At 36.7% G+C, this 12,747-nt stretch overlaps 1 protein-coding gene across 1 annotated transcript; it reads left to right on the top strand.

Moving 5' to 3' along the window:
* Positions 1-1,204: 1,204 nt before the first annotated feature.
* LOC127656293 (protein Wnt-4-like) lies at positions 1,205-12,747 on the top strand. Its single transcript, XM_052144544.1, has 8 exons — positions 1,205-1,344; positions 1,687-1,840; positions 2,599-2,683; positions 3,496-3,627; positions 3,741-3,883; positions 3,976-4,116; positions 4,917-5,079; positions 11,456-12,747. Exons 1-8 carry the CDS (start codon positions 1,256-1,258, stop codon positions 11,623-11,625), a joined length of 1,077 nt encoding a protein of 358 aa, XP_052000504.1. The 5' UTR covers positions 1,205-1,255; the 3' UTR covers positions 11,626-12,747.

The raw sequence follows: 12,747 nt of genomic DNA, 5'->3' as shown, positions 1-12,747 counted from the left end.
AAACACACACTCAAGTGCGTTAGTAGTTGTATAATCCCATGAGTTGAGGGCAAGACTCAGCAGTCGTCATTAAGGAGAGGTTACATATTACGTTCAGAGCTCATCCCTCAATGTTAATGTACTATGTTAATGAACCTACACCACTCCCCTCCCTCATTTGTTCAATCCTCCCACCCTTTATCCATCCTTCCTTTATAACCCCACAACCATCACTTGATCCACACTTATCTGTTTTTGGTTTTGTTTTTTACAATTTGATTGCTTTCTTTTTGGAGGACAAATTGGATTATGAATTGAAATTGCATCTTTTTCCCCACTAAACTGACATCTGAGTGGAATTGAAGTGCTTTGTTAGGATAACATACCATCATCTCAATATTTTTCAGCTCAACGTTTTTTGGCTTTTTTTGTTCATTGGGACCAGGGGTAACTTTTTATAAGATAGTCATATTTTTAATTTTTTTCAGGCAGTAATGGGATATTATCAAGGGATTATCAAGGGCGTGTAAAAATTTAGCTTTATAATTAATACATTCATTATCCTATCCTGGTTATTTTTATTTTATTATTTTTCAATTTGGATGAACATGACATAAAATGAATATCTCTCTCTCTGTGACAATAAGATTACAGCTTAGAGGCATTTTATCTTCAAAACAGAAGTGGAAATAATTCCAATAGATTAAACTGATGATAAATTGGGATTAAGAGATCTACTTGTTTTGACATCGACAGGAACATTTTGGACCCTTTTTGGACTTCAAAGTGGTAAACATTTATTACCCCTCTTTTGCCTTTTTTAGCTATTGACTGACTGAGATTTACTAGATATAAAACTGTTTGGAATACCTGGATAACCATCTTTAGATTATGTGTTCTGCTCATTAGGCAAAACAAATATATTCTGCTGAAAGAACTGTGCTGTAGTCATAATCTCTGAATATTTGATGAATATTTTATGCCAAACATTTTTACATAAAAAAAATTGTATGACTGGTTCATAATTGATGTCTAACTAATTGTTAATTAAAATCAGTATATAATATTATGTAATTTTTATTCTAGCATTTAATAATTTACAATGTAATTTAATTTCCTTTTTATTGATTTTGACAGATATGAGGGGAACAACCCCAATGTAACAAGGACATCAGTAAGATTGACAAAAACAACAAACAAAAAAAAACAGACAGACAGATAAACACAAATTCAGAGGCAGACAGGTTGACAGACAGACAGACAGACAGGCAATCTGATGCCAACTGTCTCTTCTGTGACTCTCACGGGACGACTCCTCCTGCTGTTGCTATGGGCAACCCACCTCACCATGGCAACCAATTGGCTGTAAGTTGGTTTGTGTGGAATTGTTTGTTATGCCATAACTTTTAAAAGATGGTGTCACCTCTTTCTCTCACTCTTTCATGGTTCATCTGTGTTTCCTTTTAAACAAACTTAAAGGGATAGTTCACCCCAAAATATAAATTCTGTCATTATATCACCCTCATTTTGTCTCAAGCTCTTATGACTTTCTTTCTTCCATGGAACATAAAAGGAGATGTTAGGCAGTATATCATTAGTCTCAGTCACATTTACTTTCATTTTTTTTTTACTTATATCCCAAAATCCATCTAAAAATGTTCTGTCCTCCATTTGTTTCTGCATTGTTTTGTACGTCTCTCTCTGTAGCTCTCTGGCACGTTTGCCACGTTCTCGTCCTGTGTCTGGTGCAGGACCATGTGGCCATCTGAGGGGGTTGTCACCAGGCCAGGTTGGGGTGTGCCGGGCACGGGGGGAGGTCATGGAGTCCGTGCGAAAGGCTGCAGAAATGGTAATTGAGGAGGTGAGAGAGTCTGAGACACAATAACTCTCAAGTTTGTGAGCATTCTACCATTTCTTAATTTATCAGTTTCTTTTTAAGCCATGGAGATGATGGGGTCAGTAAAGAATTAACAAGTCCAAAAGTCTGCATTGATCTGGCATTTAAAGTCCCATGTAACCATGGAAATTTAAAAAATGGAAATAAAGTTATGCAATATAAAATTAGAGATATGTAAAAATATGCACTTTTTCTAGTTCACTAATCAATTTGTGACATTGGCCACATTAACAAAAAAAGATTAAAAAAGATAAGAAAGATCAGATTTCCTTGCTTCCATTAAAGCATGCAAAATGCTCTTTGAAACGTTATAAAATATTGCAGGGATAACATGGGTCATCAGGTTCTGCAGAAACTTGTGCAGTTCAAGCCAGTTCAAGTGCATGCTGTAGTATAAGTAAACAAATTCATGTGCATTTTTCAATTAAAATTTTCATTGAAATTGTTACACTGATAGTATTATTTTTAATGAAAATGTTGATTTAATATAAGTGCCTCTCAGCATCCCTCCTTCTCCCCATCTACTCATTTCTATTTCATAATGTCATTTATTGATTAAAAAATGTATATTTCTATTGCTTTAGATATATTGTCAGAGGGGATCTTAGATCATAATAACATCATTCAGTTTAACAGTTTCAATCTGTTAATTGTAGTCTATACAGTACACAACACATTTGAACTTTGATGTTTGGCTGTTTGTTGTGTTTCTATCTCTGTAGTGCCAACATCAGTTCCGAAACAGGCGGTGGAACTGTTCCACCACCTCCCGTGGGATCAATGTTTTTGGACGAGTCATGAACCAAGGTTACAACATGACTCTTCATCACACAACAAGAGATAATACACTCACATATCACTTTAATTGGAACACCTGTACACCTTATTCATGCGATTATCTAATCAGCCAATCATGTGGCAGCAGTGCAATGTGTAAAATTAGGCAGATTTCATTCAGGAGCTCACACCAGCCATCAGAATGGGGGAAAGAATTTGATCTCAGTGATTTCGACCACGGCATGATTATTGGTGCCGGACAGGCTGGAATTAGTATTACTGGGATTTTTACTCACAACAGGCTCTAGAGTTTACTCAGATTGGTGCCAAAAACAAAAAACATCCAGTGAGCGGCAGTTCTGCTAAAAGAAACGCCTTGTTGATTAGAGAGGTCAATGGAGAATGGCTAGACTGGTTCGAGCTGACAGAAAGGCTACAGTAACTCAGATAACCACTCTGTACAAGTATACTGAACAGAACAGCATCTCATAATGTGCACAACACATCGAACCTTAAGGCGGATGAGCTACAAAAGCAGAAGATCATGTCAGGCACGTTATTAGGACCACATTGTTCCTAATAAAGCACTCAGTGAGTTTTTATTGGATTACACCATTATTTTAACTTAACAATTTACAACATAACATGGTATGCCTCACAGTTATGGAGTGTAATAAAATAATAGTGATAATTTTAGACACAAAACGTTTGCATAGCATTTTCAGCAAATAATAATGTACATCATGGTATCCTATTTGTGCTCCCTATTACACAACAACAGGTCATACTGTATATATTTTGACCTCAGAGTTCTGGCTGTCTATATTCATGTCTCTTCTCAGGTTCCCGTGAGGCAGCATTTGTCCACGCTCTTTCGACAGCAGCAGTTGCCGTGGCAGTGACTCGAGGCTGTAGCAGGGGAGAGCTGGAGAGGTGCGGCTGTGACCGAAAGGTCAGGGGGGTCAGTCCAGAAGGTGAGTTAAAAAAAAAATCTCAATAGCATTTGTAAATAACACAAATTATTATAGAATTTAAAAAAATCATAAAATCATATTGTACAGCATGCCTGTCTCCTCCCCCCCTCTAGGTTTCCAGTGGTCAGGATGCTCTGATAATCTGTCCTATGGCGTTGCATTCTCCCAGACTTTTGTGGATGAGCCTGAGAGAGCTAAAGGCATGTCGTCAGGGCGACCACTAATGAACATTCACAATAATGAAGCAGGACGGAAGGCAAGAGATGAGAATTAATAGATTTTATAAGTATCAAAACTCTTGAATCATCTATCTGCTTTGTTTTCATGTTTTTCTCTTTTCTTATCCAGGCGATCCTCCATAACATGCAGGTGGAGTGTAAGTGTCATGGTGTTTCCGGGTCCTGTGAGCTCAGAACCTGCTGGAAGGTCATGCCCCCTTTCCGTCGGGTTGGTGCTGTGCTGAAAGAGCGTTTTGATGGGGCTACAGAGGTATGTTTACGCATGCAACCAATATGCCTGTGAGTTCATCACATCTTGACTTTAAAGGGTTAAATACTGTTGGTTAGAGGAAAAACTTTAAAAATCCCTCCAAATGCTACAAGCAGTTCTTTACACTTATCCAATAAGACAAAGAAGATAGTTGCGGTTGTTTTTATTGGATCACTTGTGTGTCTAGGCAGGTACACCAAAATAAAGACATTTGTAAGCCTACTTACATCACACTGGCTCTGTGCCAAAACCTAGCTGTCTAATGCCTACATGGGCAGCTTACAGAAATCGAGAGTTCTGGCAAACTTGCTGCAAACTAGCCACTCATTCTTTTCACGTGCAAATGAGCTTTGCAGCAAATTCTTCATTGTCGCCATAGGTTTGCTGCAGGTTCACCTGCAAAATGCTGCAAAATTCTGGAAAACATTTGCAGGGAATCGCAAGCTTGTGTGCGCAGCAATTTTCAGCAAGTTTGCAGCAAGTTTGTTAGAACTCCATATTTGTTGTAAGTGTAAGGCCTAACTAAGATGGAACATCAAACTGTAAGTGACTGATTTGGATCACTCTTAACTGGCAAAATAGTTAATTGGACCACAACAAGATACCTTAGACATTTTGTCCACAACAAGAAAGTAGCACTTTGGGACAGCCTTTGCAGTGAAAGCTATGATGGCTTACAATGCTGCCTTTGGAGGTAGTGCGTTAGATTTAGGAACAAAATAAATGTGTGATGAAAACGATTGTGCTGCAGATACAATTGGAGTATCTAATCAAGTGTCATGCCCACATTTTCTGCTTAGGTACGGCTGACACGTGTGGGCTCACGCACAGCTCTGCTTCCACGGGATCCCAATGTGAAGCCACCTGCCACACGGGATCTGGTCTACTTGGCTCCTTCACCAGATTTCTGCCGTTTAGACCCAGACAATGGAATCCCTGGTACTGCAGGACGACGATGTAATGGTAAAAGTTTAAAAACCGCTAACAGAATCACTCTCTTCTGCTACTTCTACTACAATAGTTTCTGATCTAGCAGAGGAACACTTAAAGTCAACATGAAATCTAAACTGACCCCTTTTACTTTCTTAATGCATGTTCCTGGTCTTAGTGAGCGATTCACCTGTGTATGTTCTTCCAAATATAATTTTTTAATTCTGTAATCTTTAATAGTTTTATCTGTATAGTGTAATAAATTTGATGTTCACCTGCACAACTAACTTTCTCTGCTGATGTCACCTAGGCCACAGGTGCTATTGGATAATGTTAAAGGAATAGTTCACCCAAAAATGTTTATTCTCTCATTATTCACTTACCCTGATGCTATCCCAGATGCGTCTTTCTTCAGCAAAACACAAATTAAGATTTTTCAAGATTTTTATTTATATAGTGCTTTTCACAACACGTTTCAAAGCAGCTTTGCAGAAAATCATTATTTAACAGAAAATTAAACTGTAATATCTATAAAGGCATCAGTGTAGTTTGATTAAATATGAATGTAAATTGTGTATAAAAATAAATAATTAAATAGTTAAATAATAATTGTATTTAGAACCCCAGTGAGCAGGCCGATGGTGACTGTGGCAAGGAACACAAAACTCCATAAGATATTGGTTAATGGAGAAAAACAACCTTGGGCGAAACCAGACTCACTGTGGGGGCCAGTTCCCCTCTGGTCAAACAACATGAATATAATGCCGATATAAGTTATTTGTGTGCAGTGCAAGTCATGGTTTAAATTTATAAACTAAGTGTTTAAAAAAAGATTTTGTATGAACTGTAACCGCAAATGTTCACATAGATCCATTGTCCTAAGTTAGTTGGCTGATGAAGGCTTTTGTTGGAATTAATTGATAGTCTATGTATTCAATTTCAATTAATAAATTTAATTCCATCAATAAACAAATGTGATGTAGGCAGAGAGTGCATTTGGTTCGGTGGTGTCCATCCTAAATTCAAGGATCAAGCAGTGGCATATGAAGTATCCGATGTCTTACAGTTGGAGTTGGCATCAGTTCATCCTCTGAAGTCTAAGACTGAAGTGATGTCTGGCTAACACCGGCTGTAGTTTGTCGTCATCACTCAGCGACACGTAGCAATGGAGTCAAGCAGGAATGGAGCTGGATCTGGATGGCTCTGGTAACCTCGGGTTATGAATCCCCATGTTAAAATGAATAATGTTATGAACCCATTTATCGTTTCCCTGTTGAGACCGTGAAACAAACAGAATAACATTTGCATATATGCCATTTAATTTATTGCAGAGTTATAGATTATGAGAAATGTTTCTGAGAAATGCTTCTGGTTCTGGCAGACCAAACTAAAGCAGCCTAATTGTGAGTTGAAGGATAAATTAGGTGTATGCCTGGCTAAATAGATGAGTCTTAAGTCTAGATTTAAACTGAGAGAGAGTGTCTGCGTTCCGAACAGTGTTAGGGAGACTTTTCCATAGTTTTGGAGCCAAATAGGAGAAGGATCTACCTCCATTTGTGGATTTTAATATTCTAGGAACAATTAACAGGCCAGTATTTTGTGATCGTAATGTACGTGATGGAATATAGCATGGTAGAAGGACACTGAAGTACAGTGGAGCTATTAACAGACTTTTAAAATGAATATGAAATTTAACAAGTAGCCAATGTAACGATGATAAAATTGGGTTGGGTTTACCCAGTTTATTGTGTTTATACAAAAAAAGTTTATTTATTGAACTTGCAGTACATCCTCCCAGTAATGCTTTACATTAATTTGTAATCTTGAGGTCATGAAAGCATAAATTAGTTTTTCAGCATCAGCAATATTTCTGTGGTGGAAGACTACTGTTCAACAAATATTGGAAATTTGATTTTGAAAAGACAGATTGGTATCAAATATAACACCTACTGTAAGTTATTCGCAATAGAAGACAATGTTACAGTACATCCATTGAGAGTCAAATTATATTTTAGTGGCTTATTTTTAGAGGTTTTTGGTCCAGTAATTAGTACCTCTGTTTTGTTGGATTTGAGTAGAAGGAAATTTCTGGCCATCCAATCTTTGATTTCATTAATACATTCTGCTAATTTGGAGAATTGTGAAATTTCGTAGGGTTTAGAAGAAATATAAAGTTGGGTATCATCGGCATAACAGTGGAAATGTATTCCACGATTCCTGATAATATCTCCCAGGGGAAGCATATATAAGGAGAAAAGCAAAGGCCCTAAAACTGATCCCTGTGGCACTCCATACTTAACTTTTGTTTGGTTTGACAATTCCTCGTTTACACATACAAATTGGTAGCGGTCTGATAAATAGGACCTGGACCATGCTAATGTAAGTCTGTTAATGCCAAAATAATTCTCCAGCCTATTCAAGAGAATGTCATGATCTATGGTGTCGAAAGCAGGACTAAAATCTAAAAGCACTAGAAGAGAAATGCAGCAGATCAGATTAAAAGAGCGAATCATTTGTAACTCTGAAAAGTGCAGTCTCTGTACTGTGATGGAGCCTAAATCCTGAATTAAATTGTTCATATATACCATTTATCTGTAGAAATGAACAAGGTTGGGAGGACACTACCTTTTACAGTATTTTCAACATAAATGGGACAATAAGTGGGTTGATATCTGCCATTTTAAAGTTTATTGGGACATAACTCTCTTGGAGATAACTTGTGGCTTTTGATTTTTATGTTGTTTTTAGCTCTTCATGACCTATGACAGCAAAGGATTGAAGTTGTTTATGAGGAAAATTATGAGACACTGTTTTCTGAGGTGCTGTGACAGTTGATTGCATAATTGCAATTTTATTTCTGATGATTTCTATTTTATCAGTAAAGAAATTCATGAAGTCATTACTATTGTGTTGCGATGGAATATCTGGTTCAGTCGAGGTTTTATTCCTGACCAATTTAGCCACATTACTGAATAAACACCTAGGGTTGTGGTTATTTTTAAATGAGTTTTCTCAAATATTCTGACCTGGCTGCTTTTAGTGACCGTCTGTAGCTACAGACACTATCCTTCCATGCACTGCAAAATACATCTATTTTTGTAATCTTCCATTTGCGCTCCATTTTCCGAGCTGCTCTCTTGAGAACATGAGTGTGATCATTGTACCATGGTGCGGGGCTTATTCTTTAATTTTCTCTAATCGAAAGGGGGCGAAACTATCAAGAGTGCTAGAGAACTCTGCATTTATATTTTCTGTTATTACATCAAGTTCTTCTAGACTTTTTGGCTTACTGAGTATCTGAGACAATTCTGGAAGATTATTAGTGAAGCTATCTTTAGTGGTCAAAAGAATAGTTCTTCCTGAAAGATAGCATGGTGTAGACTGAGAGACATTAGCTGATCGCAGCAAACAAGATACGAGGTAATAATCTGAGATGTCATGTCTCTGCAGTAGAATTTCTATAGTATCACATCAGCTCCATATGACAGAATTTAATCTAGTTTATGATTATGGCGATGAGTTGGTCCTGTCACATTTTGTCTTACTCAAAGAGAGTTCGATAAATGCTAATCCCAATGTGTCATTTTCATTATCTATGTGAATGTTGAAGTCACCAACAATTAAAGCTCTACAGTAGTGGCCACAAATATTGGCACCCATGGTAAATATGAGCGAAGAAGTATCTGAAAAAATCTGCATTTTTTTTTTTTTATCATTTTGATCTTTCGTTTAATTGATGTAAAATTGGGTATATATCTCATTATTAAATAAAAAAATATTCTCCAAAATGCATTGGCCATAATTATTGGCACCCTTTTATTAAATATTTTTTGCAGCCTCCCTTTGCCAAGATAACAGCTCTGAGTCTTCTCTTATAATTCCTAATGAGGTTGGAGAACACCTGGCAAGGAATATGAGACCATTCCTCCATACAGAATCTCTACAGATCCTTCAAATTCAGAGGTCCATGTTGGTGAACTCTCCTCTTCAGTTCACCTGACAAATTTTCTATGTATTTCAGGTCAAGGGACTGGGATGGCCATGGCAGAACCTTGATTTTGTAGTCAGTGAACCATTTTTGTGTTGATTTTGAATTTATTTTCAATCATTGTCCTGCTGGAAGTTCCAACCAGGGCCCATTGTAAGTTTTCTGGCAGAGGCAGCCAGGTTTTGATTTTTATCTGTTGGCATTTGATAGAGTCCATGATGCCATGTATTCGAACAAGATGTCCAGGAGCTCTGGCAGTAAAACATCCCCACAACACTGAAGATCCAGCACCACATTTAACTGTGGGCATTGGGTACTTCATCTCTGTGTTCACTAAACCCATCTCTGGTGTTTGCTGCCAAAAAGCTCTTTTTTTTTGTTTCATCTGACCATAGAACCCAGTTGCATTTGAACTTCCAGTAGTGTCTGGCAAACTGAATATGCTTGAGTTTGTTGTTGGATGAGAGCAGATGCTTTTTTTCTTGAAACCCTCCCAAACAACTTGAGGTGATGTCTGATATTTATTTATTTATTTTAAAACTTTCTGACCCCAAGACCCAAATAATTACTGCAATTCTCCAGCTGTGTTCCTTGGACATTCTTTGACCACTTGAACCATCCTCCTCACTGTGTGTGGAGACATTTTAGACACACGTCCTTTTCCAAGCTGATTCTTAAGATCTCCAGTTGATTGGAACTTGTTAATTATTGCGCTGATGGTGGAAATGGGCATTTTCAATGCTTTGGCTATTTTCTTTATAGTCACTTCCCATTTTTTGAAGCTCATCAACCTTTTGCCACACATCAGAACTATATTCTTTAGTCTAACGCATTGTGATTGATGATTAAGGGAATTTGGCCTGGAATTTGGTGTTATCTCGTATTTATACCCCTGTGAAACAGGAAGTCATGGCTGAACAATTTCATGTTCCTAGTCACCCTGGTGCACTATAAAAAAAAATTATATGAAGGGAAATATACTTCAGGTGTAATTTACTCATAAGAATTTCTTGGGGTGTCAATAATTGTGACAGTGTTTTGGAGAAACATATTTATTTAATAATGAGATATTTACCCTCTTTCATTTGTTCTACTTCAATTAAAGGTTCAATGTTTGAATTTTTTTGAATGAATGAATGATCAAAATAATAAACAATGTGGATTTTTTTCACAGCCTTCTTTGCTCATATTTACCATGGGTGCAAATATTTTTGGCCACTACTGCATCTACATTTACTACTAGATCTGATAGAAAATGTGCAAATTCACCAAGGAAATCAGAATACGAGTGATCTATATAGCAAGAGCAAAAGACCACCAAGATTTTTTTATTTATATCTGACGGTCACATTAAGCATTATTAGTTCAAAAGACTTAAAACTTATATTCTGTCCACTGAGTAACACCAAAAACATCACTGTAAATTGTAGCAACACCTTCAGACGAGGCTCATGCTTATATTGGAAGTTGACTGGTGCCAGCACTTTGACATTCCAAAAGTCATATTTAAGCAGCATAAAAGTAATCCATGTGACACCATTCGATCAATTTGTAAATTCACAACTTTCATTCTTCTGTTGTAAATAAGCGCCGCTTCCAAACTCACCGACATGATTACATCACGCATCATGCAGCTGGCAAGAATCGCTTTTTAAAAGTTAATTTTACACAAACGTATCGATTTGCATCAGAGGACATTCACTGATCGACTGGAGTCATGTGGATTACTTTTATGCTGCCTAAATATGACTTTTGGTCTGTCAAAGTGCTGGCACCCATGTATTTCCATTATTAGGACCTGACAGAGCTCTGTCTTCTGTGCTGTGATTGGGCTTCAAATTTATTCTTCTAAAAATCTTAATTTGTGTTCTGCTCAAGAAAGACAGTCATACCTGGGGTGGCATCAGGGTAAATTAATAATAAAATAATTTTTTTTTTTTGGGTGAACTATTCCATTTTCATTAAAGACTTTAGAAGAATATCTTAGCTCTGTAGGTCCATTCAATGCAAGTGAATGGCCAGAATGATTCCAGTGGTTAAATCAATTTCTTCAGAGGTGAAATAATAGGAGTGGGTGAGAAACAGATCAATATTTAAGTAATTTTTTACTATAAAGCTCCACTTTCACTTCCACATTCTTTTTCTTTTGTTTTTGTTTATTTGCATTCTTCATGCATATCGCCACCTAATTTGCAGGGAGGAGAATTTATAGTAATAAAGGACTTAAATATTGATCTTTTTCTTCTAAAGACATGCATTTAATTTTTGGGTGAGCTTTTCCTTTAAATAAGACATTGTTTTACAAAACTTGCTTTCAGTATGTCACAAATATGTCACATTAGAACAGATAGGTTGTGAACAGTTTTACATTGACAATAATATTTTTTATCTTATTGCTCTTTACTCATCTTTCATCTGTAGGAACCTCGAGGTTGGCGCCAGATGGTTGTGAATTGCTATGTTGTGGCCCAGGGTTTCGTGCAGGCCGGGCAGAGGTGGTACAGCGCTGCTCCTGTAAATTCTCCTGGTGCTGCTCAGTTCGCTGCCAGCAGTGTAAGAACACAGTTCTGATACACACCTGCCGAGAATGAGGCATACCTGGAAAAGAAAATAGAATAGAAAAGAACCAGATCCAACTCTCCTAGAATAAGTGTGAAATCACACTCCTATATTGCATGCAAGTCTGCACCAATCTCTACATGTACTGACTTCCTGTTACATACTAAACAGACTCCCAATTACCTATAAAATCAAGGATTGGCTAATAATTTTAATTAAGCTTGACATATATCACTTTCATTATTCTCATTGTGAACTGAAGGGTGTGAACAACCCTGATGATTGCTAAAGCAATAATTCACCCAAAATAAAATTGTCATCATTTACTCACTGGGTTTCAAACCTCTATGACTTTATTTCTTTCTTCTGTGGAAGGCAAAAGTGTTAGGCAGAATGACAGTCTCAGTCAAAAACATGTCATTAAAATGAATAGTGACTGATGCTTACATTCCACCAAACATCTTTTAAATTTCCCTAAAAAAAAAAAGTGATGTAAGTTTGTCAGAACATTGGAACAGGAATAAGTACATGATGGCAGAATTTTTTTTACATTTTTATTTTATGACCTTGCTCTAGAACTTAACAAGCCAAATCTACAGCACAAAAATGGCAAATAAGTCATCTTATAGTTAATTCAGATATATTTAATATGACATTTTATATTTTCCTATCAGTAGTAATTAGATCATCAAATTCAATGTTGGCTGCTTGTGTCCATCAATAGATAAGCTTAGATGGAAATAAGGTGTGTGGGATGGTCAGATATTATGGTAATGTATCACTGTGTACATGAGTTTTTAGTTTTTTAATAGTCAACCAGACAACACTACTACATTTCCTCATATGATCAATTACACAAAATACAAACCATTAACTTTCTCAGACAATGCTCTTAAAGCTGATATTATCCCCAGAATACAGCAGGAGAATAATGTTAGTATTATATATTATATAAGGCCTTCAGAAGATAGTGTTATATCACAGTATAAAATTCCTCTCTTCTCATTGTTTGTATATATAAATACTTTTCAGTTTTGCTGATTATATTTATTTATTTGAATTGGTCATGCCTGTGTGGCATAATGGAAAATTCAACCTGCATACTCACCCAGATTCATTCATCAGCTGTGTTGGTTTAGGCTTTTCCTGTTGCA

Source organism: Xyrauchen texanus, chromosome 15 (assembly GCF_025860055.1).
Source record: "Xyrauchen texanus isolate HMW12.3.18 chromosome 15, RBS_HiC_50CHRs, whole genome shotgun sequence".
In the NCBI taxonomy this organism is placed as follows: domain Eukaryota; kingdom Metazoa; phylum Chordata; class Actinopteri; order Cypriniformes; family Catostomidae; genus Xyrauchen; species Xyrauchen texanus.
Note: the sequence above shows the minus strand (reverse complement) of the source record. Positions and strands in the feature narration are given on the sequence as shown.